Source organism: Malaclemys terrapin, chromosome 4 (genome assembly GCF_027887155.1).
Source record: "Malaclemys terrapin pileata isolate rMalTer1 chromosome 4, rMalTer1.hap1, whole genome shotgun sequence".
NCBI classification, from domain to species: domain Eukaryota; kingdom Metazoa; phylum Chordata; order Testudines; family Emydidae; genus Malaclemys; species Malaclemys terrapin.
Window position 1 is genome coordinate 29,550,284 of NC_071508.1, and position 27,280 is coordinate 29,577,563.

Genomic DNA, 27,280 nt, shown 5'->3' on the forward strand with positions numbered 1-27,280 from the left:
CCGAACCGTCTTCCCTGTGTGTTTCTCCAGTGAGAGAGTCATAGCACACGGTTGGGGTAGTGGTGGCTGCACCCCCTAGGATCGCATGCAGCTCCGCGTAGTAGCGGCAAGTTTGCGGCTCTGCCCCGGACCTTCCGTTTGCTTCTCTGGCTTTGTGGTAGGCTTGCCTTAGCTCCTTAATTTTCACGCGGCACTGCTGTGTGTCCCTGTTATGGCCTCGGTCCTTCATGGCCTTGGAGATCTTTTCTAATACTTTTCCATTTCTTTTACTGCTACGGAGTTCAGCTATCACTGCTTCATCTCCCCATATGGCGAGCAGATCTCGTACCTCCCGTTCGGTCCATGCTGGAGCTCTTTTGCGATCCTGGGAGGACTCCATGACGGTTACCTGTGCTGATGAGCTCTGCGTGGTCACCTGTGCTCTCCACGCTGGGCAAACAGGAAATGAAATTCAAACCTTCGCGGGTCTTTTCCTGTCTACCTGGTCAGTGCATCTGAGTTGAGAGCGCTGTCCAGAGCGGTCACAATGAAGCACTGTGGGATAGCTCCCGGAGGCCAATAACATCGAATTCCGTCCACACTACCCCAATTCCGACCCGCAAAGGCCGGTTTTATCGCTAATCCCCTCGTCGGAGGTGGTGTAAAGAAACCGGTTTAAAGGGCCCTTTAATTCGAAAGAAAGGGCCTCGTTGTGTGGACGTGTCCAGGCTTAATTCGGTTTAACGCTGCTAAAGTCGACCTAAACCCGTAGTGTAGACCAGGCCTCAGAGAGAACTTCTTAGGAGAGCTGCAGCCCAGGACCTTGTTCTCTGCCAAACAGTTTCCATCAGCAGCTGCTGTTCGCAGAGATGGGCCAGGTACGGTTGGGGTTTGTACAGTAGCCCATTGTCTGGCACACCATGCTGGCATGCAGCAAGCATCACCGTATCTGACTCCATAGACCTCATTATGGCACATCTTGTTATAGATCATAGCAGGAGTGGAAATAAACCAGAAGCACTGTAGCCTGAGGGAGAGCAGACAGATGAGCGGCTGCGTTGGACTGAAGGTTGCTAGGGCAGACGGATTGGGAGGGGTGCAGATGGAGCGAAGGCTCTCTGGGCCTCTCTGATCACATCCCACACCTGCTGGGTTTTGCTGTTCAAACTTTGATTCCAGCTTGCTGAGCAAGCCAGCATTCTGCCCTTGTGATTGCCAGCTTCGGGGGGAGGGGGTGACGCTGGGGATGGGTAAGAGAAAATAGTCCATCTAATTAGACGTGTCTAAAAGGCACACAGAGAAGTTCGTCAGCAGCATGGGGTGGGAGGGAGAGACAGAGCAGGATTTGGATTCTGTTTGAAACACAATAACTCCAGTGGAAGAGGGTCAAGGTAAACTAGGGCACAAATGGTTCATTTTCCATTATCTCAGTCTCCAGGTTACTTTAGATCATGCTGTGGCAGAGGGCTCTTCACCCTTCTATTGCTGTCATTGTCTGTCCTCTGCATTTCAAATAGCATTGTAACGGGTAAGAAGTGTTTGGCATCTATATGGCTGGTGCATTTGTGTGCGCTCTTAGCCTGTGTTGTATGTTGAAAACGCAGCCCTGCAGTAATTGGGGCCCAGTCATGGAATGTAATTCTTGTGTGTAACAATGAAACCTCAGTCAATCCCAACCATGCCCAATGTGTGCTCTGTTTGTGGTGTATGCAGATGGCATGTGGCATTGCTGGCAGGGTGGTACTGGAGTGCCATGACACTGCCTGTGAGGCACTGAGGGCTCGTGGTGCTGTGAGCTTGAAGCTCAGCCATTTGTGTGTGTTATCTGGGATGGGACATGTAGGATGAGACAAGATAGTGGCTGAAGCTGAAGCCGAGGCCTAAAAGTCAAATCTGGCTCCTTTCCCCATTCTGCTGTTGACACGTGACCATGGACAAACACGTCACCCCTCTGTGCCAGAGTTTCCCATCTGTAAAATGTGGGGAACACTTCCCTGACTCGCAAGGCTGATGGGGGCTAACTGAACTGCCTAAGCCCTGGGCGACCTGAACACTAGTGGGGGTGGGCTCGAGACAGGCAGAGTGTTGGCAGGAAGTGATCTGCCCTCATTCATTTCTCCAGGGCAGGAGTGCCCAGGCACCATGCAGCTGCTGCAGAGCCAGTGGGTCTGAGTGAAGAGTGAGCAGCACTGCACCTTGTATGGCACCTGGCATCAGAGGCTCTCAAGCATGTCACAGCCACTAATCACTTATTTCTCATACCCCCCCCCCCCCCCCCGGGTTATTTTTATTGCCATTTTACAGCAGGGCAAATTGAGATACAGAAAAGGAACAACACTTGCCCAAGATCCTACAGCTAACCCAGATCTCCTGATTTCAATCCTGCTGCTCAAATGACTGGGCCGGGCCTGAGATGGAAGGGAAGAGAAGGCCCAGCGGGTGGCACTGAGGATCTAGAATGGCCGTGTGGAGGTGTCTGCCCATGCCCCCTCTGATGGGCACCAGGATGGCAGGGAGAAGAGGAAAATCAGCTTCTGCCCCGCCCGTGAAGCGGGGGAAAGCTAGTGGGTCCCAGGGGATGGCTAAGACAACATGGTGACCAGATGGGCTGTTTCTAATACTTACATGGTCCCTATTGCTGGAGTGTGAGCACCTCACACTGCACAACTCCCTGTGAGGTGGGCAGTCCTGTTACTCCCATCGTTTCTTTGTGCTTTTGCACAGATAGGGACGTAAGTGACTTGCCCAAGTTTGCCCTGGCCGTCTGCAGCAGGGCAGGGAATTGAACCTGGGATCTCTTAAAATGTCAGGCTCTGCACTACCCTGGCCCCTCCGTCCTTGCATCACAGGGGCTTGATACATTATCACAGTCTCGTCCTTACGCCACAGCAAAGCCCTGTGCCTCCGGCACTTCGCCGGCCAGTGATCCGTGCTGGTGAGCTGGGGGTTCCGAAGGCGGCCCGGCCTGCACGCGCCTGGGATGGAGGCCCAGCTGCCCCGAGGAAGTGCGGCGTCGCTGTCAGCCGCACGGACCAGGGCCGGGGAGCTTGGTGTGATGTTTGCCCGCACGGGGGAGCTGTTTGCAAAGGCTTCCTGGAGGGAGAGCCGCCAGAGCTCGCCTGGGTATTTCGCGGCTCGGCCATTGCAAGCTCGTCAGTCTCGCCCCTGAAGCCTCCTGCTCCAGTTGCCGGGAGCGGCTGCTGGGTCTGGAACAGGGTGGGCGAAAGCTGATGTATTCCTGCGCGGCGGCAGCTCCGCTAAGATAGCTGGAGGGAAACCCAGGGCTGCAGTTCTGCCAAGCTCGCCTCTCCTTCCCCCACACCATGGGCCCCTTTCTCCCCCACCCGAGAGCACCAGCTCCGGCTCCTGACGCTCAGGGCTGGCACCCAAGGGCTCTGCCTGTGTCGCTGTCACGGGGCCGGGCCCATCAGGAGCTTGGAAGTTGGCCTTACAGATGTTGGGGGTGGGGTGGGGAAGTGATTAAATAATTCATAAAACAAAGTCAGCCAGAGGTCACCCTAACGGCAGCATCCAGCCAGCCAAGGAGGGAAGATGAGGATTAGCTGAGGGACCCATGTCCCCTCTCTCCAACTGTCGACCCTCCTGTACTGTCCGATCTGGTTTCCCAGGGCCTTGCTTGTGTGGCTGCTCTGGTTGTTGGGGGATGAAAATTGTGCCATGCTGGGACTAGCTATGTTTGACCTTAGGCCAGTGCCAGATTCCCCCCCACTAGACCCAGGGATTGGTAACAGATACAAAGGTCGACATACCCCCGGGGGTAGTGGGGAAGGACAAGATGGTATGATTGTGAAGTCCCGTATCTTGCAACAAGCCAAGGCTAGTAATGCTTCACTGGCCGGTATGTCTGCTTTAGGCCTAGAATGCATTGCCCAAGCACTGGTCCTGGATCACTCCTGAGAAAACATCCCTCCCTGGGGTGCAACTCAGCCTCTCTCCCTGCCCCCAGCACATTGGGATCAATTGATCTATGGGACTGATCTGGGCCATGGTACTGTAATGTCTGAGTAGTAACAATCATTACTATATTGACCCTTGCAGACCCCTGTGGGATGGGGAAGTTTTGTTATTCCCAGGGTCTCTCTCACCTCCTTCCCCTCCTCTCATAGTTAAATTGTCAAAGTCAGTCCTGCAGAGTCCCGGGTGTTAGTGCTGGCAGTTCCCCCGGCCGGGCAGCATGGGGTGGTGCCCCCCTTTGCCCCTCCCCCCCTCCCACAGTGTGCCTGCCGTTTGGCCGCTGAGCCCAGCAGACTGAGGTTTGGCCCCAAACGCCAGCTTTGACAGACATGCAGACAATGGAGTTTGGCAGGGCCTATCAGGCAAGTGAACAGCGCTGCTTGGCCTGCTCTTTTCAGCTCTCAGGGAAAGTGCTGCCCCTCGGGACCACGCAGCATTTGATCTCTGGCTCCCTCTTTCACTCAGCAGCCCGAGACATGGCCTGGCTCATCTCCTGCGGGGCGCTGGGATTTGCTCCTGTTGTTAGAAGGCTCCGAGTCGCTTTCATCCCCTGCATAGAGTATACAGGAGCACCGACCGCACTCCTACTCAAAACAGCGCCTCTGATCCCATCCTCCTTGCGACTTGAGTTCTGGGCCCAGGCCTCTAGTGGTGGAATCCCTCTGCTGTTCCATTGTAAGGAGCCCATTGCCCTCCAGCCCCTGCCCAGCCCCACGGAGTCTCCCTGGAGTCCAGAGAGGGGATGCCCCCCTTCACGCTGTTGCTGTGCCACTGAGTTAAGCCCTCTCTAGTGACTGCTCATGCAGAGGGTAACATGCTTGTTTCAACTCCCCCTTCTTCATGCAGCCTCCAGAGAGGTGATCTTGGGGGCTGTGAGGCAGTGATGGAAGCTCCTCTGTTTGACCCATTACAATGGGTGTTACAGCTGTGTCTCGTGGTCCCGACCGGGAACAGGGCCACCTTGTGCTAGATCCGTTACAAATGCATAGGAAGAGGAGGAATGGAGGCACTAAACAGAGCAGACGGAAGGGGAGAGAAAGGGATACACCATACAAGCAGGAGTTGGAGCCCTGGGATTCAGTGACTTGCCCAAGATCACCCAGGGTGTGGACCCAGCCCAACCCATCTAGTGCCTTAACAGCCAGACCCATGTCCTTTTATACCCCATCTGATCTTCACCCAGTGCTGTGAAATGGCCCTGTTTGCACTTTTCCTGGAACATGTCAGCTGGCCCCGCCTCCACTGCTAGCTGCCCTGCCAAGTGCCCTCTAGTGCTCCGGACTCCTCCAGAATACACCAGGCCTTTTAGTCAGTCTCCCCTGCACTGAGGGGTTTTGGGGGTTGTACGTCGCAGGCTCAGCCCATGATCCAGCCTTGCGCTGTTTCTCAGCCTGGCTGTTGGAACATCATCTAGCATGCCTGTCCCCATTTCTCCCAGGCAGAGCTTTGCTGGGGTCCAGCTGCCATCTCGGGTGTCTGTCTTGCCCTGAGGTTACCTGCCTCCCAGCCAGCGTCTGGACACGCAGCAGCTGGAGCAGCCCTGGGCACTGCTGCCTCCCATGGCAGCCACAAAGACTCTGCTCGCAGTCCCACATCATTCTGTAATTGGAGTGTTTGGGGGAGCCCGGGGTGCGGGAGTGAAAGGGAATGAGGTCAGGAGCAGCCTTTTCCCCAGGGTGGGCTGGAGCGAGTTCCCTTCTTTGGCCAGGGAGCCAGTTTTATTAGGAACCTGGTAGCAGAAATATGGACTAGTGCACGTGTGTGTGCCCAGGGGTCTCTGTGCAGGGGTACCTATGTGTGTGGCATAGGTGCATATGTGCAGGGGTGGTGGTGCACGAGTGTATATGTGCAGAGTCTTGTGAGTGGTGTATATATGCTGGAGTGTGAGGGAAAGTGTACGTGGAGGTGCCTCCATACAGATGGACCCAGGCAGGTGCACGTGATGTGGGAGAGAGGGTGCACAGCTGGATCTGTCAGGATTCTGAGCAGTCTGGCATGGTTTACATAAAATAGAGAGGACCCCCAGGCTGCCCTAAATTATGCCATGACCCAGGGTGATGGTGCCCCTGCCATGACCCATATCAGTCCCCAGACTACCCTGGAACCAGGAAGGCACTTTTGCCCTCCCAGCCCCATGGCTGCAAGAAGCAAAGGCTAGGACTGTAAGGCCCCTCATTCAGCCCACCACATTCCATGTTTCCAGTGGGGTCCCACAGGGATCAGTTCTTGGCCCTTCACTAGTCAACATTTTTATCAGTACCTGGAAGAAAACATAAAACCACCACTGGTAAAGTTTGCAGATGACACAAAGATTGGGGGCGTTGTAAATAATGAAGTGGACAGGGCACTGTGACAGAGCAACCTGGATCGCTTGGGAACAACCTAACAATGTGTTTTAATATGGCTAAATGTAAGTGTCTCCACCTGGGCACAAAGAACATAGGCCACACTTACAGGATGGGGGGCTCGATCCTGGGAAACGGTGACACTGAAAAAGATTTGGGGGTCATGGTTGATAATCAGCTGAACATGACACTGTGGCCAAAAGGGTTAATGTGATTGTGGGATGTAAAAATGGGGGAATTTTTAGTAGGGGAGGAGAGATTATTTTGGGAGAATAAAGAGGTTATTTTACCTCTGTATTTGGCACTGGTGTGACTGCTGCTGGAATCCCGTGTCCAGGTCTGGTGTCCCGAATTCAAGAAGAGAGGGGTCAGAGAAGAGCCATGGGAATGATGAAAGGATTAGAAAACCTGCCTTAGAGTGATAGACTCCAGGAGCACAATCTATTTAGCTTAACAAAGAGAAGGTAATAAATATTTTAAAAAGGCTTCTTCAGTCCAGCAGAGAAAGGTATGGCAGGATCCAATGGTTGGAAGTTAAAGCTAGAGAAATTCAGAGTGGGGATAGGTGTAAATTTTTAACAGGGAGGGTGATTAACCATTGGAACAACTGACCAAGGGTCATGGTGGATGCTCCATTACTGACCATTTGTAAATCAAGACAGGATGTTTTTCTCAAGCTCTGCTCTAGAAATGATTCTGGGGCAGTTCTCTGCCCTGTGTAATACAGCGGGTCAGACTAGATGATCCCAACGGTTGCTTCTGGCCTTGGAATCTATGAATCAGCTTTGATCACTCAGCGCAGACGCTGAATCTGGGCTGATCAGTTTCACCTCCGCATTCTTGCTGGGTGCTCATCCCCGGGGGGTGAGGGGGGATGTTTACATCGGTTTCTCCCCTAGAGCGAGCTGGTGCACAGATGTCTTTGTGTTGGGTTTTGCAAACCGTTCTCTTTTCTATTTATCTCCCTCCCCCACACCCCACATCTAAGTGTGGCACCTGCACCTAGCTGACAGCATCCTTTCAAGTTTCCCATCCAGGAGGAGCATTTGAAACCCCAGCAAGGATGAAGGTGGTGTTGCTGCCAGATGATGTTATGTCTGTGACAGCTCTGGCGTGCTGCGCACTTCAGGCTGGGAGCAGCGGCTGGTTGATGTACAGGCAGAACAGGAGCAGAAGTAGGTTGGGGGGGGAAGCTCCAGACAAGTTTCCTAGGAAACAAGACAATGGGCCAGGGACTTGGTCACCAAAGGGGAGAGTGGCATGGAGTGCTGGGAGGGGAATTCCTAACAGAGGAAACTTCCAGGGTTCTCCCTCCCTGCATCCCTTTCTCTCTCAGGCTGCAGCAGCTGGTGTCTGCTTCTCAGCTTGGGAGGGCGTCTGGATATTCTGAGAACAGAACTGCCCCAGGAGCTCCAGCACAGAGCCAGATGCCAGCTTGCAGGTCCAGCCAGATGATTAGAGTGTGTGGAGGGGATCTTTGGACAGGAGAAATGTGGTAGCTTCCGTAGGGGAAGCAGTAGCGAGAGGAGCCTGTGCTAGCTGCCGCGGTGCCATCGAGGTGGCCTGGCTTCTCTTCGCGTTATATCGTCACCGGGGGAAATTCTGCAGCCCCTGATGCTGGAGGACCTTTGGGGGTGGGGTTGCTGTATTCCAGAGCTCATGTGAGCAGAGGCTGCATGGGGGTTAAGGTCTGGTGCTGCAGGGAGCTCAAGCTGTTTGCACACCTGCTGCACTAGTGTTCAGAGCACAAGGCAGAGGATGGAAGGGAGGGGTGAGGTTGAGGAGCCATGGAACAGGCCTTCCCTTAGGCCTCGCTCTGCCGTAGGGCAGGCGCAGCTTGGCAGCCACACGTCTGCAGTTCATTAACGTGGGGCCAGGGTCTCTAGTAATCCCCATGTGGGGTGGGGTATCTTGCCTGGTGCTGATCCACTCAGCATCCCATCGCTGCCCCGAGCAGGCTCAGACCTCCAGCCGGAAGTGCCTTGTGAACGGGAGGCTTTGGGGGTGATGCGCTGCCGTGTAGTTAATCATGATTCTGAGGCAAACCACATCCTGTTTGGGGCAGCTCTGCCGGGTGCACGATTAGGCCAGAGAAGCATTGGGAGGAGGGTGCATTCAGCACAGGTCCTGAGCGATGTAACTTCTCCTGGGCTCAAATTCAGTGCAGTTAGGGCTCCTTGCTGGCATGGCAGCGCCTTGAGCCACTTCTGTGCTGGGGGGCAAAGTGGACGAGATGGCAAGGGCACAATCCAACTCTGCAGGAGTCAGCTTTGCAGGCAGGACAGGCTGGCTTTGACAGCCTGCTAACCAGAATAATTCTGTGTGCGTGCACATCTGCCCCCAGCCTCCGGCTGTCTCTGCCATGGCTTGGTCCTGCCTCATGGGTGGGTGCCTGCTACAACAGGTCAGCATCTCATGCCAGGCATTTGGGCTGCAACCCTACTAGCCTGCCCCTGCACGGTCACAGGCATCCTCTCGCTTGGCTCCTTCCCCACTGTATCTGGGCTCCCAAATCCACCCCACCCATACTGCCAAAGCCTTCTCCAGGCCTTTGCCACCTCCCGCTTGGACTACTGCAGCTTCCTCTTCTCCCTTCACATGCCCGTCCTGCCCTGCCACTCCCACCATATCACATCACCAGCCCTGGGCCTCACCTGTACCTTCTTCCATGTCAGCTCCAGCTCCTCACCCTAGCCTCCCAGGCTCTCCGTGGCATCCTCCCCTGCCCAGGTGCCTCCTTCAGCTTCTCCCTGCATGCCCTTCTCTGCCCCTGCTCCCCCTTGCACTCTGCAGTTGGTTTCCCACCTCCCACTTAAGCCTGGAACAGCTCCTCTTCTGATGTGTGCCTAGAGGCTTCAACTCCTCTGCACTCCTTCCTCTGGCCTTGCCTTCTGCTAACCTGCCCCGGGGCCACCTATCCCACGTGGGTGCCTGACCCCAGCAGGGTCACTGAATACACAGGCCACCATTTCTAAGCCGTGGGGCCCAAGCCAGGGGACCTGTCTCTCTGTGGTGCTGGGCACTCCCAGATCCAGCCAAAATCAGTGGGAGGCGGGGTTGCCTACCTTGAGGCCCCAGGTGTGGGGAAGGTTGCGATTTGAGGCAGAACCCGTGCAAAGCACAGTGGTCTGGGTCCATCTGAAAGCCAGAGGATGCCAGATATGGCGAGGTCCCCTGAAATGCTGGAGAAGGGAGAGCACTGAGCTACTGGGCTCCTTCTGGCTCTGTGTGTCTGCGTGCGCATGCGCTGGGGGGGTGGGGAGGGCAGCGATCCTAGTCCTGTGTGCCTGGCTCCGAAGTCATTCGTGGGGCCCAGGTAACATCATCGCAAGAGACTTTGCAGGTGCAGTGACTTTGTGACACCTCTGGCAGGGGGAAGCCCCATGCCTGTGGCTCATTTTAGCCCTAGGCCCTGCAGGAGGGCAGGCTGCTTAGCCAGGGCTGCTCCCTCTCCCCAGCTGCTGTTTCGGAAGCAATCATGACTGTGACAGAGAGAAAAAGAATCCACCCCTAAAACCCGGCACAGAAGAGTACCTATTGCCCCTTTCTGACCACAGGCCTTGGGGGAGGGAAGATGCTTTTTAGTTCCCAAGAGGAAGGGAAATGGGAACCTCTGCAGAGTCTACCGGGCCTGCAGGAGCAGCAGCAGCATAAAAACCCTTGCCCAGAGAGGATAAATTAGGCATTAATATCATTGCTAAAAGGTATTATCCCCTTCATATGGGGCTGGCGCAAAGCCCTTCTAATACCTGCCAGAGCTGAGTGGATTTCTGCAACAGGGATACAATGCTGCCTACCTATTCATCCACTCCACAGAGCAGCTCACACAGGGCCCTTAGCTCGCCAGGGTGCCCCGAGATCAGCACTGCTGCTGCCCAGGATTTGGTTGGCACTCTGGAGAGAGAGTCTCAGAACCTTCCCATGAGCAGTAGCAAGGAAAGGGAGGTCTGTGCTCCTCTAGAGCAGCTGTATCACTGTGCTGCACCCAAGCCACCGAGCAGCATTGGCCCTATGGGCCCCAGATCCTGCAGCTCCCATGCCACCAAGCTGCAATGCACCAGACCTGGAAATGGGTGCAAGGAGGGGTGCAAACCCAGCGTTGGTCTCCAAAGGTAGAACTGTTACCTGGCTTGAGTGCTGACTGTATTAGCAGGCAGGGCACAGACAGTGATTCCAGCAGCCATGGGATGGGAATGCTGCTCATTGGAGAGCTCCATCTTTGGGGCATTGCCTTTGTCATTCTGTTTGTGCCCCCGCAGGCTCCTGGGTGCTATAATGGCTATAATAGTGTTCGGCTGCCAGGGCCAGGAGGAAGGAGCCCAATGTGTCTAGTATGCGTCTCTCAGCAACGTCTCTCTCTTTGCTTGAAGGGTCTCTGGAGAAGCCTGATAATGTATTAACTCCAGGGGCTTGGTGAAAGGGATGCTAACTGTGGAGCTGCCCAAGGGAGAGCTGCTTTCATAGCACAGGCTCTGCTTTAACACAGGAGGGAGTGGCAGATAGCAGATGTTGTGTAATGATTAGAGCAGAAGGACTGGGGATTAGGAACCCTGGGTTCTACTCCCAGCCCTGGAAGGAGAATGGGGCCAAGAGATTGGGAGTGAGGTCTACTGGGTTTTATTCCTGGCTTTTCCACCGCCGCTCTGTGAGAAATTGGCCATTTCATGTCCAGGTCCCTTAATGCTCCTGTCTATTAAATAGGGATAATACGACTTCCCTCTCCTGCCCGAGAGCTGTGAGGAGCAATCGTGGCTAGCCAAGTCAGAGGCTAGAGATGTGAAAAATGTGATTGCATATGGGCTGGATGATTTGGAAGATTCCTGGGACTCCTCTCTGAGCCACAGCCAGACAGGGGGCTCATTTTTAAATCTGGAAGCCTGTGTACCACAGCGGTGGGCAAGACTAGCTCAGGGCACTCAGGTGGATGTGGCTGATGCGCTGCCTTTCTCCAAGGTCAGCTCCACCTTTCTCCAAGGCTCACCTGGGGAGGGGGAGGGGATGTGAGGGGTTCCTCCTTAGTAAATTACAGGGAATTGGCAGGGGCTGAACTTGCTCTTTTCAGAGGGTGAACGTGCCCAGGTGTGACGGTCCCCCATGTGGGTGTGCATTCTCTTCCCAGCCCCCCACTGCTGGCTTTCCCCTGCAGCTGCTGTTCCTGCCAGTTCCAAGCAGCTCTAGGGTGACCATATTTCCCCAAGGGAAAATAGGGCACCATGTGGAGCTGTCCCGAGCCCTCTCCGCATGCAGGGTTGGCCTGAGTTGCTCACCCAAGTCCCGCCCCCCCCCCAAAGGGCTGGCAGAGTTTTTCGTCCGAGCCCTGCCTCCCCCACTGCACAGAGCTGGCATTGCCACTAACTCCCCACCCCCTGCATGTTCCTCTGCATCCCACTTTTTTTGGCAAAACTGGGCATTTGTCCTGTTTGCTCTTACCAACTGATCAACTTGGTAAGAACAAATGAGATAAATGCCCATTTTGGCAAAAAAGTCGTGACGGCCAGGACAGGGTTTAAAAAGCAGCTGGCACCGTCTGTTCTTCTCTGGGAAGCATCATTTTTATGACTGAGCTGGTGGAGAGACCCACCCTGTCCCCTAACAGATCAGGGTTCACACCTAGAGTGGGCAGCCTCACAGTCACGTGCACACACAGAGACTGAGGGCCAGGGGTCAGCGCTGGACACCTCACTACTAGAAAACCGTCAGCACATAGGGGAAAAATTCAGAGAAGAGCCAAAGAAATGAGTAGAGGGCTGGAGGGGTTTTCTCACTGTGAGAATGGAAGGAGCTAAACAGATCTAGCTTGGCTAAGAGCTTGATTTGCCATCAGTTCCCATTAGCTTCCACTGGAGTTGTGAGCACGCTGCATCTCTGCAAATCAGGCCCTGGGGGAGACATGATAGCATGCTGCAGGTATTTGCATGGGCTAAACATCAAGGAAGCAGAGGCACATGGGGGAATTGCTAGGAGGGCCTGGAGGAAATGAAGAAAGCAGAGTATTACAAGAAATCTCTTAATGGTGGATAGCCATTAGGCTGTGGAATAGCCTCCCAAAGTGGCAGGGATGGAAGCCAGGTCTCAGAGCTCCCCTCGTGCACAGACCCACAAACAAATGCTGGTGTCCAGTGCAGTGGTCACTGAGGTCACATCCAGGGGAACAAGCTGGCCCAGCACTACCGGAATGGCCACAGAGCCATCATTAGCTGCGGTGTACAGAGGGGTCTGGCAGAGAGCATGTGTCCCAGCAGGCTGCAGTGTTTTCTCCATACACAGTGCTCCCGTCAGTCGGCACCAGTGACTCCATCGCCTTTGACATTTCTTGGCATTAATGACTAGAAAAGATTTTACCTTCCAGCACCATACGCTGTCTCCTGAGCCGCTGGCGTCTCCCAGCCACGAGCACGAGCCGCCCTTTGAATGGGCCGAGCTGCTGTCAGCTCAGATCAATCACTCCTGTCAGCGCAGTGGGAAAGGGGAACATTTACCCTGACGGGCCTATTGGCACCTTTGTGATGAATGCACAGCCCTCTCAGAAACGTGCAGACAGAAGCAGCGGGGTCCTTCCATGCATCACACTCCCAGCCCCCACCCAGTCATGTCTAGCCCTCCGGCAGGCATAGCTCTCAGTCTGTATGATGCAGTCATCAGTTTTGCTGCATTAGCCTTTCGCTTTTAAAGGTTCAAGTTAAATTCTGCAAGCCTACGGCCAAATTCTGCTTTGGCTTCCATCTAGGCCAGCCCTTATGCACCAGATCTTCTGGGCCAGCAGAGCTGCACTTTGTACAGGGGTGTGTGTGTGTATAAGGTACCTTTACACACGGTAGGACAGGAAGGTGGGATTGCAGAACCACCGTGCTTGTTCTGTGCCTCTCTCTTGGGCATCTGCCAGTAGCCAACGAGGCTGGGGTGTGCATGGCTTGGGGTGTGTGAGGTGTTTGCAGGGTTGATGTTTGTGCAGTGTGCATGTGGTGAGTGTTTGGGACCTGTGTGTGGTGTGTGTGTGTCAGCCGACCCTGCTCCTTACTCTGGTGAGACCATGTTTGAAGAGAGGCAAGTACCACAATAAATCCTGTGGCCTGAAGCCTCAGAGAGCCGAGTGCTCACTATTGACCCCTGTTGGTGAGTAGTAGTAGAGCAGTCCCAAATGACCCACACACTCCAGCTGGGCAGGGGCGCTGTGGGGGAGGGAGCTTTCTGTCAGCCTCTAGTGGAGAGCAGCGGGAATGGACTGAATGGGCCCAGCCTTGCTGGCATTTTAGTTATGTGGCAATTTGGGGTGTTTTGGTGGAAATCCAGGTACGTTGTGAGTTTGAGGGCAATAGAATGCAACTGACACTGCTGGGAGATGTGAGGACAAGAGAGCAGCAGCAAGCGTGCCTGGAGTCACCCTGCCCAGGACTGCAGTATGGGCAGAGAGCTAAAGGGAGAGAGACAGTGGGGCAGTGTGCAGAGTGCCTGTCTCGGGGGAGGACTGCATCGAGGGCTGGAGACATGGATTCTTTTCTAGAGAGCTGAGCTGAGATGCGAGACAGCAGCTGGTGCAATGCTGAGGTGGCTCTGGCTGTACAGAAAGCAGCAGCCTCCCTGCCCAAATCACCCCATCCAGGTCAGGAGACAGCGCCCCCAGAGCAGCCCAGGCTGCATCAGCCTGCTAGCATCCTTGGACTTCTCCAGGGCAGCTAATGGTGAGCAGGGAGCTGGGGAAACACATCAGCCAGTCACAGCGGCCAGAGGAGTAAGGGTGAGACTCTTGTTAAAGGGTGGGGGAGGCTTACCTGCTAGAGTTTGTTAATTGCTGGTTTTCCCAAGTTCAGCCAGTTGTCCCCTACTCCCCACCCCCATAAAGTTCTATTTGTTTTAGACCCCTGGACTCAGCGCTTGCAGGCAGGGAAGCATTGCCCATCAAGGACTCCCAGGGGGGTATAGACAGTCTCCCAGGTTTCTGGGTGGGGGCTGAAGTCAGTGCTATTTAAGTCTTTAAAAGGAACCCCTAGAAAATAGAACCCGGTCCTTTTTGCTCCAGACAGCACCTGGCAGAAGGGTTAAAACTGCTAAACGGTTTGCTCCCCTTCCCAGTGAATCCTTTCAGCCCACGGGCCTTTGGCACCAGGTCAGACCTTTAATGGTTGGTTACCCTGTGTCACTGACACCAGGGGTCTATCATGGAGTTTGTATCCTCCACACCAGCCCCCAGCAGTGCCAGATCACCAAATGCCATGTTAGACCGCCACATCTACACCTAGCCATGCTGTCACTGAATGACTGTTGTGACTGCTTCCCACTGGGGCTGGGTCACATTCCCCCTCAATAACCCCACAGCACTGTCCTCTGGCGGCTTCCCAGCATGGCTTACTCACCGCAGCTTACCCTGCCCGAGATGGCCAACGCTCCCAACATTGATGGCCAACTTGGACATTGATCTCTCCCATTGTTCATTCCCCACTGGGAACACGTGGGTGCTGCGGAAACCCTAGTGCCTGCCAAGGTGAGCTAGAGAGCCACCTACAGCAGCGCATGCCTGTACCAGCTGGAGTCCTGCTGCTGCTGGCCTTCCTCCCTCCCAGCCGCAGCCTTGTCTACAGTGGGATGCCCCAAAGCAGCCCTGCTGGGAACCATGACCTGACCTGGGGCACCTAACCCCAGGCCCTGTTCCATCAAGGCGCCACCTTTATTCTAGAGCTGCCCTGATGGCTGAAGTCCCCACCATAGCCCTGTCTAGGTGAGCATGTCCGTTGTCTCAGGCCTCTCTCCACCTCCTGGAAACATCCTGTCATTACTCACCAGGCCAGTGAAAAACCAGACGAGCCTGCGAATGCAGAACCTTAAAACATGTTTATTTTCGCCTATGTCTATGCGTCAGAGCACAGCCTACCAGAGAGAGCTGCAGCCCGTGTGCACTGCGGGCCTGGCGGCTCTGGCTGAAATGGAGAACAGAATGCACATCCCGTGCAGGGCAGAATAACATTCATGGGGCCTGCAAGCCCACAGAGTGGGGCAGGAGTGGCCAGGCTCTGCCTGGAGCTGTCTGGCCCTAGCCTGGTGGGAGCAGAGCAGCCACCTCTGACCTAGCCTGGAGGCTCCCCAGACACAGCGGTTAACTGGGACACCTCCCTCTGCGCACTCACAGACATAGACACACAGACACACACTTCCCCCCCCCACCCCGTGGAACCAGAGCTTCTCCTGCCCCCTCTCTGCTCTCCCTTAACCCTCCTGGGGGCTCCTGTCCACTGCCAGGGACCCCTTTAGGGTACAGGCTCTCTGTTCAGCATGCTGGGCCCCCGCCCTGCCCTGTGGGTTTCCCTCTCCAGCTTCCTTCCTCTGAGCGGTGACCCAGCATCACCACTCCGTTCCTGGCTGCCCCCAAGCCCCTGTTCCTGGTATCAAGCGGTGTATTGAGGCAGAGCTGCGAGGATGCTTGGGGGAGGGGTGCCCCTCCATCAATACCCTCACAGGGTGGACCCCTGGACATGGGGAAGGGGTGTCCTGCCTCTCTAGCATCAGCTGTCGGGCACTAGCAGAGAGAGGCATCCAGATCAGGGGCCTGATCCTTCATGGTGTTGGGCGATGGAGTTGAAGGTGCTCAGCACCTTCTAGAATCTGCCCATTGATTAGTAAGTGCAAGGGTGGCCAGTCTTGCATGCCGTGATCTCAGTCCTGTCTTTTTGGGGGCTATATCTCCTGGGATGTGGCAGGGATGGGGGGAGGAGAGCTCTCCCATGCTCTTGGTGGGCTTCATTTGCCTGTTTCCAGTAGGATCCTGTCAGCCTTCCCTGTGTGGCAGACACAGGCCGGGGGGTTGCCCAGACCTGTTCCCCAGGCCCCTCTTTCTGTGCAGGTAGTTGTGCGGCCAGTGGGTGAATCTTCCAGCCACTTGTTTATTTACAATGGGAAAGAGAGTGGGGGGCTTCCCCTTCTGCCTGCGCAGGACTAAAGGGAGGAAAGGCCTTAGGAACGATTGATGATGCACAGTGTCATCCGGTGCCATGAAAGCAGGCAAGGCTCTAGCTGCTCACCAAGGGGCTACTGAGGTTGGAGCTCAGGCTATGGGGACACAATCTTCTGGTCAGATGCAACAGACACTGGCTGGCTTGGGGGTGGGGAATAGGCTCTTGGGCCTTTTCCCTCTCTGGGGCACTGGCTCTGATCTGGTGGACTGGCCAGCTCAGGGGGAGGGGAATAGGATACAGGGCACTGGAGATCTGACTGCCCAGAGCAGTCCTTTCTTCCCTTCTGCATCCTTCTGCATGGCCCTGTCAAGGCACACAGCCATGGTGAGGAGCTCAGAGCAGGCTGCACCATCAAGCATCTAGGGTTTGCCTATCGGGCCCTGCTGGGGCTCACCAATGGCTCCCTAATGCACATTCTAGTAAGGCAACATCCCCCCGCATCCCCTCGCAAGGCCACAGCACACAGCCTGTGGGACAGCCCAGCACACAAGCTGGCGCACGGAACCCAGGGCTCCCGCTCTCTGCTTCTGCCCCTGCCTTTCTGTTCCCGGGAGCAGCACCACAGGGAGCTTTTCAGTTCTCTAACCCTGCTGTCCCTGGCGTCTCCCAACTGGGCAGTGGCACAGCCCCTACATGGGGGTCTCTCCATGGGGCTGAGTTGTGTCCTGGCCCATGGGTAGGGCTCTCAGCAAGTCAGGGGGCAGTGCAAGACACGAGCCCAGCCAGCAGCCTCACTCGCCCTGCAGCCCTGAACTGCTCTCTCGGGCAGTCTGGCTCTTGAAGGGGCTGCTGGAGAGCTAGGCATAGCTCTTCCTGGCAGCTCTGGCCATAGGTCTGGACAGTGGGCTGTGCTCCCCGGGCCTTAGGGGATCTCATCCCCTTTGCTTCCTGTCACATGCAGAGGCGCCCACAGCTTCTGGCAGGCAAGCTGGGAGGGGAGCAGCAGTGTTTGGAGGCTGGGTCTTTGAATGGGGTGTGTGTGTGTGTGTGTGTGAGTGAGAATGTGCACACACACGTACACCCCCATGCATACTTGTGTGTGCTCTCAAGCACACACATGCATCCATACACACACAGGTATGCAACACCCCCATGCACACTTGTGCACTCATCCACACGGAGACATGCACACACCCCTAGCAAGGTACCCATGTGCTCAGTCTCACTCCCCATCTCTGACCTCTCCCAGACACGAGCCGGCAGAGTCACTCGGCCCCCTTCGAGCTCCACGCTCACAATAGCCCCATGCACACAGCACAGCTGCTCGGCCCTGTGTGCCAAGCCACACACCAGCCCACAGGTCCGCCCGCTGAGCACGTGAACTGGGCTGGATGCCCTTGCACAGATGCGATTGTACGGGGGGAGAGGGGGGAGGGGGAAAGCTGTGTGCGACAGCGTACGCGTGTCACTCCAGGGAGGGCCAGGCAGACATGGGAACCAGTGTGTGGAGGGCACTGACCTCCCCTGAGTCAGGTCTCCCTGTTCCCTCCCCCCGTTCCTGCAGCTGCCTCAGCCTGCCCGGGGCGCTCCCTGCCTAGCACCCAGGTGGCTGTGGTATTCGGGGAGCTCACAATGAGGCTGCAAGATAGCAGGGCTTTTGGGGGGGATGCGGAGGGGAAGTGACTGCACGGGTGGGGGGGGGAGGGGCAGCTAGGCAGCCTTGTGGTTCCACAGGTGCCAGGATTGAATCTCAGTCGCACAAAACCAGCCCATCAGGGCCAAATCGCCCCTTCCTCCTCCCCCCTCCCCTCCCGGCACAATCCCTTTCACACATACCCTCCCCTTGCTCTGCCCCCTCCCCCCGAGCTCCCTGCTGTGTGGCTTGCAGGCTGGTCTCACCTGGATCGCATGCTTCTCTTGGAGGACTCATGCTTCACAATAACATGCCAGGAAAAGCATTTAGATGAGTCCCAGAGCTGAGCCCCGTTCTCGGGCTGATGAGTGTGATGGAGGAGATGGTGCCTCGTGCTCCTTCTGCTTGTGCCAGCCATCACCTTGGGCCCCTCGCAGGCTCGGACAACCCCCAGGGCGATGCCAGCTGGGGCAGTGAAGAAGATATCTAGGGCTCCAGGGAGAGTCCACTGCAATGTACCATGGAGCTCGCCACTCTTTGCTGATGATGCTATTCATGGCCAGAGAGATCAGTGCAGGCTTCCCTCTACCCCAATCTCTCTGGGCTGCTCTTGCCCACCTTTGTTCACCCCCTGCTCCCTGAAGCTAAGAGAGCCACTAGTAGAACGGACGGCTTGAGAACCAGCTGTAGGCTGGGTGGGATCCCCACAAGGTAACATCCAGACAGCCATGGGCATCTGATTAGCTCCCCCTACCTTCATGTCCAGCAGCACCCTCCCTCTGGGACCCCCCCTCGTCTGAGGGAAAGGGGGAATGCTATCTCCTCTACGGATAGCGCCTGCTTAACGCAGAGTCCTCTAGCTGTACCTGGTGCACAGACCAAACCCTACCTCCAGCTGGCCTGTGCTGGGTGAGTTTGTTGCTAGCAGGCTCAGAGCTGGGATGTCCATGTCAAGACCACATCTCTGTCCCCCTCATATGGGGGCAGGCAAAGGGACCACTGCAAGGGGACAGTCTGCTCTTCTGCCCCCACTGGGGAGGGCCCAGACTCTCCCAGGTGACAGGAAAAGGGAAAAGGAAATATAGGATGGAATCAATTTGTAGCTGGGCAGAGAGAAAAGCCACCTGGATCATGGGGGTGGGGGAGGCTTAAGGGGGGGGGGGATGTAGAAGGAGCAGGAGCATATTTTGGGGGCCCCACCCCCCATGTCTGCTCGGAAGTGCTGCTATGTCTGATCACAGTTCCCAACCCCCCTTCCCTGCAGGGATCCTGTGCTCTGCCTGCTGCCTTCAGCAGACCCCATTACCAGCTCCCCTTCCTAACATCCCTGGAGCACGCAGCCCCTTGGCTCGCTGGGACAGCCCACACGAGCGCCGTACAGAACGGGTAGAGGCGCAGTGCCTCCCTGGCAGCCACGGCACAGCCTGCCAAGGGGTTGCTGATGTTCTGCAATGCGAATAGCTGTCCCGGAAACCCAGCTTGTGCCTTGATGTATCATTGTAATTAGGAATGGGAATCTGATCATTAGGCTGTCAGCCAGAGAGCTCACTGGGGGACCAGCTGGTGTTGATCATGCCCCACTGTGTCCTAAGTTCCCGCTTTCATCCTGATGGAGCTGAAAATCTTTGGGTTGCCTTAGTTCTAAAAGGGGGTATCTAGCAAGAGGCTGTTTGGTAGCAGAAGAGAGACCCCCTGCTCCCACACGCTGGTCCCCAACGGATGTCAAGGCTTTCAGTGGCCAAGCTATAAAGCAGAAGGTGACCTTCAAATGGCGGATACAGGCCAAGGTTGTGGTGCTGGGACACCTCAGAGATGAGCATGGTTTCGTGCCAAGGTAGTCAGAAACAGACCTGGGATGTCCCTTGAACAGTAAGGAAGGATTGCCCCAGCATTGCAGCATGGGCTCTTTCAGCAGCAACCCCCTGCCCCACCTTCTCAGCTCTGCGGGGCACTGGCGCCATATCCCTGCTGCATGTTTCATTTCTTGGTGGGACTCTGCAAAGCTCTGGCTGGAGTTCCTCGTCAAGGGCTGGGGGCGGCTGCAGGGAGTGGACTGCCGGGCTCTGCTTGCCGCTTGGGCTCTGCTGATGGGAGGACAATGTTCATTGGGGTGCTGGCAAGATCAGTGCTGCACAGCGGGAGGCAGCGCCTGGCAGCAGCGTTGTGCCATGTGCATGGAGACCCATCACCCCACTGCTGGGCCCAGCCCCTGCCCCGCTGGCCAGCTGCACTCTAGGGGAGGGTCACTACCTGTCCTTGTCCACTCGCTCTCCAACATTCCCACCTCTCCGCGTCTTCCGTACACCTACACTACGATGGGCGTGTCCGAGAAGACAGAGCTGACAGAGTCCGGGTCTGACATTTTCCTGGGGGCCTTCTGGGCCCTTCTGGCCGCCTGCTCTGGCGTGCTGTTGGGTTTGACCTTACCGTTCTGGCCTTGCATGGGGCCGGAAGCCGCGAGGTGTCTGAGGCTTCCCTTGCGAACGGCCACCTCGGGGTTGTGGTTGGGCGTGGTGCTGAGCATGGAGGAGTTGATGCTGTCCTCTGGTTGGGCGGCCAGCTTCTCGTTGCCACGGCAGCAGCAGCGGCACGGTGTCAGGTACAGGTAGATGAGCACCAGAATGACGCTGAGGATGCAGCCCACCAGTGTGGTGTAGGCAGTGTTCAGCGTGTCGTGAGTTCCGTGCTGGGTGAAGTTGTGGACCATCACGTCCACATAGAGGGTCTCATTGAAGGCCTGGCTGACTGCATAGCAGGTGTACGTGCCCATGTCCTCCACCCGGATGAGGCGGATCTGCAGGCTGCCATTGCCCAGCACTGTCATGGTGCTGTTGGCGGTCTCCTCCGGGAAGCGCCTGTTGTTTGGGGTCACCCACTCCCTGGTGGTCGCCCCCCGGACCTTGGTGTCGCAATCGATGGTCACCGTGTCCCCCAGGTAGGCCTCCAGCATCTGCTCCTTGAACTCGCTGCAGTTGAGGGAGTCCTGGCTGTTGAGGGTGAAGATGCTGACACTGCGCTTGGCCAGGGGCAGGCTGCACACCAGCTCCTCCCGGAAGTCCACCACCGAGCTGAGCTGGCGTGCGTGCCAGTGCGTGAAGAGCTCGTACAGCCCGCAGTCACAGCTCAGCGGGTTGCTGTGGAGGTAGAGGCCGTTTTTCATCCAGGCAGGGAGGCCTTTCAGGGCCGCGACTGGCAGGCCCTTGATTTTGTTGGCAGAAAGGTCCAGCAGGGCTAGGTCGGGCAGCTTGGCCCGGTCCTTCACCAGCTCCATGGGGAAGCGGGAGATTTGGTTCTGGCTCAGGTAGAGTTTCTGCAGCCTGGCCATGTCATCGAAAGCGCTGCGGTCCATCTGGGCAATCTGGTTGTTGTAGAGCAGCAGCACCTCCAGCTCCTGCAGCTGGCTGAAGAGGAACTCCTCCAGCGCCTTGATGCTGTTGGAGGAGAGGTCCAGGTACCGCAGGTGCGGGACGTGGCAGAAGGCCTCGGTGGAGATGAATCCCAGGGCGTTGTGGTTGAGCAGCAGGGAGTGGAGGTGGGGGAGGCGGGCGGGGGTCCAGTCCGCCCGCAGGCGGGTCAGGTTGTTGTGGCTGAGGTCCAGGATGGCTGTGAAGCGAGGCAGCTTAGTGGGGATGATTCCGAGGCCCAGCTTGGAGCAGCTGATGATGTTGCTAGCACACACGCATTTTGGGGGGCAGTTCAGGACCGACCCCCCTTCCCGGGCAAGGTCACAACCCAGCAGCAAGAGGACCAGGAGCCAGACTCTCCCGCAGCTCAGCCCCAGGCGTTGACCAGGCGCTAAGTACCAAAGCCACATGGTAACGCTCAGCGAGGCAGGGCCAGGTGCCAGGCGCAGAGAGCCGCAGGGCCGGGAACCATTGGTGCAGCGGCGATGCTGGTGCTGGCTCGGAGGCTGCTAGGATTTGGTGCAGCGAGCGAGGAAAGCTTGGCACGCTGCTGGAATATTAATCACCCGAGTCATGCTCGCATCCACCTGCTCTTTGCCATGGGCTGCCCGGCTGCAGCGCGCCCGGAATCACCGCTGCGGTTGGGGGATCGGGCCGGGCGGGAGCTAAGCCTGGCCCTGCGGAGTCCGTCTCTTCCCGCCTCGCTGCTCTGCGCCGAGCCCCGGGCCGGGCAGGCGGCGCCACCGCTCCCTCTACTAGCAGGACGGGTGTTGGCCGGGCCGCGGGTCCCCCAAGTCCGGGGAGAGGCCCCCGCGGTGCTCAGCCCATCCTCGCGTCTCCCGGGACCGGGGCCGAGCGAGCCCCCCGCGCCGCCCTGCGAGGGCAGCCCCCGGCCTGCTCCTCGGACGGCGCCGCGCAGCGGGGGAAGGAGCCTGGGGCGCAGCGAGCGCGGGGAGCGCCGGCCCCGGATGCTGGGGGGAGGCTGTCACCGCGCGGGGGGCTGGCTGGCCGGGGGGCCGGACCAGCGCTGCCCGTCCCGAGCCGCGCTCATCGCCACCCGCCGCAGCCGGGAGCGGGGCCGGGCTCCTCGCGCAGCGGCCGGCCGGGAAGCCCTGGGAGGGAGCGAGCCAGGGAAGCCCCGACGCTGCAGCAACCCTGGCTCGGACCCGGCTGGAGGGGGGCTGGGGGCTGCTCCTGGATGCTCCGCGCCCGCCTGGCTTCGCAAAGGTTCCGGTTCTCGGATCCTCCTCCGCCTTGACGGGCACAGGCGCCTTATTAGCATTATTATGATTGTATTATTCGGGGGGGCGGTGCGAACCAGTCACCAGCCGCTCCCGGCGCACCGCGGCCAGGCATTGGCTGGGGCTGCGCCGCACTAGCCCAATGAATCGTCGCTGGCTTTTAACCTGTGACGTGCTGGCTGCCAGCAGGGACATCCAACCCCGCTGCTGCAGGAGCAATGGGCGGCGGGGGGGAAATAGGGCCAGGCCCGGGCTGTGATCTCCTTGCGGGACGGAGGCTGCTCAGCACGCTGCTGAATCAGGCCCCTCTATAGTTTATAATTAGAAGAGTATTCAAAAGGGAAATCACAGTGCAAACTCTGGGCTGGCTCCTGGACATGCAGTGCTTACAGCCCCGGAGGGTGGGTGGCCTCCTGTGTTGGAGGGAAATAAGGGAAAACCACACGAAAAATAAGGGACAACACCATGTCCCTTCGCAGAGCATGAATTTTTCTCTCACTTGTACATATCTACTGCCCTCGAGACAGTACACATTGCCATTGTCACCAGCGTCAACCTAATGTACTTACCAGTCTGAATACATTTCATGCATCTTAAAAATAAGAGATGCGTGGTCACCCAACTGCCAGCGACAGGCCGCATTGTGCCCAGGGATAAGCATTCACAATGCCAGATACTATTGATTGAGCCAGATCTTATTCTTTAGTCTAACGCGCTGGCAGATTCACAGCACCTTCCCGTCTAGATTAGACATGGCACAATAGCACATGGAGAGCAGGAGAACAAGGGGAAGATGGTGGGAAAGGGTGGGGAGGGGGTGGGCACCAGGTAAGGAGATGGGTCAGAGGGGTGTGTGCATGCGTCTAGATGGGATTGTAATCGAGCTAATGGAGAATTCCCCACTGGAGAAAAAATTGCAACAGAAAATGGCTTTTCGGATTAAAAACATTTTCACAAAAATGTCCATTTTGGAAAAAAAGATAATTTTTATCCAAAACCTGAAATATTTCTATTTTAAACCAAAATATTTTAGTTTTTTTAAAAAGTCAGAAAAATATCAAATAATTTTATTGACTAAAACAAATATATTTTTGGTTTGGTTGAAATTTCTCCTGGGAAAAACAATCCAGCCCTAGTTCTGAAACTTTTGTTTGCTTATGTAGCTTTAAGTGCAAACGGGGGGAGGGGGAGGTTCCTGGTAGCAGGGCTCCATTATGCTGGTACTAGAAGGCTGGCCCAGACTGAGGGGTAGGCATTATAGGGTTTATTCCCATTGTAGATCCCACATGGGCAGTAGGACCCCAATGCCCGGGAACAGCACCAATTTTTCAGGGCCGGGTTCACATCACCCTCTTCCCCCTGCAGTGTCTGTGCATCCAAAATGGACATAGTCCCCTCCCCCCCCCCCCCCCCCGCATATTTTACCCTCTTTTGAAGCATCAGTTATTGCAATAGGCAAGATACTGGATGAGGCCAGTCTGCATATGGAGGAGACTAGATGGACCATTGGTCTGACTCCTTACAGCAGGAGGCAGGATAGTGGCATAGCTAGCCCAGTGCTGTGTGCAGACCCAGAGAGCTCAAAAAGCCTGTAAACATTTGGGTTCTTACAAGTCCCAACCCTTAGAATACTTTGAGGTTTGCCTTTGTGTTATCTCCGGTGCCTTTGTGGTGGTCTCCTGCCCCTTGGGGCCTCGTGTAGCCCAGTGTGTGTGCTCTGCAGTTTGCTCTGCAGGCTGGAGGGGAGACAGACATGCAATATTCACTTCTTTTCTACTACCCAAAGGCAAGCCATGGAAGCAGCCAACTTTTCATCTTAGTTGTGGTTTCCAAAGTTACTTTTAACTGAGACATCAAGGAAATTGCTAAAGGTCATAAATTATTAGTGCCTTTAAATTTTCATGTCACTTATGGGACTGGATCTTTCCCAACACAGATGCCCACAAACACAGCATTAATCCTCTCTCCCTCTCAGCAGAGAGCTCGGGAAGAATGGCTACAAATCATGGGTGAGTCAATGGAGACATGTTGGGCTAAACTCTCTCAGGGACAGCAGTGGAAACCCCTTTGACTTTGATGAGCAGTTGAGGGCACAATCTGACCCATTGAATCCAGATAGAATTGGATGGAGCAGAATGATATAAATATCTGTGCAAGGCTCAGGGGTGGCTGAACAGGGTCAGAGAAAACAAGAACCAGCCCGAATCTTCAGCCAAGGCCAAGTCTTTCTTTGACATTCTGAAAAGTCTGGTCTGGTCTTCTTGGGTGGATGCAAATTCGCATGTGAAACTGGGCTGGCTATCTAGTCCAGTATCCTGCCTCCTGCCATACTGGATCATAAATCCAATGTTTGTAGTTCATTCTGTGACACTCTGTACCTCGGGGGAACGCCCAGCACTCCCATGTTCATCCTTGTAAAATGATTATGTGGTATCCAATGCAAAGTTTGTCATGTGTCTTTGGAAGGCTCATGATCATTGTTGTTATAGTGATGCTATAGTAATTGTTGCAGTAACGTTATAGGTTATAATTTCATGTATATAGTTATGAGGCTGAAAATGTATCCTCATGGCTTAAAATAAACCCAGGCAAAAACTCTCCAAAAGCAGAGAGGCAGTTCACACCTCATCAGGATAGGTATGGGACAAACCCAGCCCAGCCTCACAGGAACAAAGGACGTTGGCCTAGGCAGCAACAAAAGAATCTGTTAGACTCTCGAGTGAGTCACCGCCCTTCCTTTGGTCAGTTTGGGACTGCAATGAGGTAATGCTTACCTGACTCTGAAGTGGGGGGGCAAAGCCAAGAGGGAAGAAAGGACATGATAAAAGGGAGAGATGTTTGCCATGCTCTTCCTCTCTCTTCCACCTACATCTACAGACATCACCACCACCAAGCGACTGAATCGCTGATCAAAGTGGAGAGCCTGGCTGAAAAGCAACCAGCCAGCCTGTGGTGAGAAGCATCCAAGTTTGTAAAGACACTGAAAGTGTTAAGATCAGCTTAGAATGCGTTTTGTTTTTATTTTATTTGACCAAATCTGACTTGTTATGCTTTGGCTTATAATCACTTAAAATCTATCTTTATAGTTAATAAATCTGTTTGTTTATTCTACCGGAAGCAGTGCGTTTGGTTTGAAGCGTGTCAGAGATGCCATTTGGGATAACAAGCCTGGTACATATCAATTTCTTTATTAAATTGACGAACTCATATAAGCTTGCAGTGTTCAGCGGGCATAACTGGACACTGCAAGATGGAGGTTCCTAGGGTTGTGTCTGGGACCGGAGATATTGGCTAGTGTCATTCGGCTGCACAATCCAAGGAGCAGCTTAAATGCCAGAGGCTGTGTGTGAACAGCCCAGGAGTGGGGGTTCTCACAGCAGAGCAGGGTAAGGCTGGCTCCCAGAGTCAAGGATTGGAGTGACCTAGCAAATCACCAGTCCGGATAACACCAGAGGGGAACGTCACACATGCCCCCTCTGCAGGTCAGAGAGTGACTGAGGTTTGTGCATGCTTGGAGAAGGAACCAGGGCTGCCCAGAGGATTCAGGGGGCCTGGGGCAAAGCAATTTCGGGGCCCCCTTCCATAAAAAAAAGTTGCAATACTATAGAATATTATATTCTCGTGGGGGCCACTGTGGGGCCTGGGGCAAATTGCCCCACTTGGCCCCCTCCCCCGGCAGCCCTGGAAGGGACATTGCAGGGAATTGTGACAATTATTATTTATCATTTGTATTACCAGAGTACCTTGAAGCACAGACACGGAGGAAGAGACGGTCCCTGCCCCGAAGAGTTTACGTCAACTATCCCATTTCACAGGTGCATGGGAGTGTGTGTGGGGGGAGAATGCTTTGTCCAAGGTGACATGTGGAGCATGTGGCAGAAACTAAATAGAACGCAGGACTCCTGACTCTCTTTCTGCTCTCTAAGCATCACAGGTGCTTCAGTAGTATTATTACCATTACACAGATGGGGAAACAGATACAGATTTAGGAAGTGACCTACCGAAGGTCACAGAGAGTTAGAATTGGGAATAGACCACGCGTTTCCTGACTCTTAATCCTGAGCACTAACCAGTGGCCCATGCTCCCTCTCACCCAGCTGGGAATTCACATGCACTCCAACTTGGCTCTATCTGAATCTCTGTCTATGTCTATGCTACATGGGTTCCCTTCACTATGTCATTCATCAGCTTTCTTTTCTCTCTTTGAAACCAATGCAAAAATGACAATAACAGTGATTATTTTGTAAATTATTTTAATGCGCAAAAGCCAGGAATTGCAAAGTTACTGGACCAAATTCTACTGTCACTTACCCTAGTGTAAAGCTAGAGTAACACCTTTGACATCCGAGTAAATGAATGAATGTGAGATTGTCACAGCAACGGTAACTCTGCCACACTGTGCAATAGATAAATGGGTGGATGTGGGGGGAGAGGGAGAGGGATGGATGGATGGATGGATCTTGAGACACAGGAAAGGGCTGGTGTTCAGAAGGCAGGTGCTCAGCACTGTCTGAAAACCAGGCCCCTTAAGGCATCTCAAGTTGGGCATCCAAAAATTGATGCCCCCCAAATCACTAGTTACTTGGACAATCTTGGCTGAGATATCCCAATTGGGGGGAGGGGTGTGCTGAGAGATGCCTGGTGTGACCATGAGCCTCTAATACCTTAACTTCTGTGCATTTAAATGCTAACTCCGAACGTCACTGTACCCTGGTCCCTTGGGGAGGGGGCAGAGCCAGGGTGGGAAGAGGTGTAACAAGGGCGGGGGCGGAATGGGGCACAGCCTTGGGGTGGAGTGGGGGTGGAGCACCCCCAGAGA

The 27,280-nt window shown here is 55.4% G+C and overlaps 1 protein-coding gene across 1 annotated transcript; it reads right to left on the bottom strand.

Annotated features, from left to right (window-relative positions):
* Window positions 1–15,106: 15,106 nt before the first annotated feature.
* AMIGO1 (adhesion molecule with Ig like domain 1) lies at window positions 15,107–22,215 on the bottom strand. The gene has a single exon (XM_054027926.1). The coding sequence runs from the start codon at window positions 21,628–21,630 to the stop codon at window positions 20,122–20,124; it is 1,509 nt and encodes a 502-aa protein (XP_053883901.1). The 5' UTR covers window positions 21,631–22,215; the 3' UTR covers window positions 15,107–20,121.
* Window positions 22,216–27,280: the final 5,065 nt, after the last annotated feature.

Coding starts and splice junctions, on each gene's coding strand:
- AMIGO1 (XM_054027926.1), bottom strand. CDS start 21,630: ATGTGGCTTTGGTACTTAGCGCCTGGTCAACGCCTGGGGCTGAGCTGC.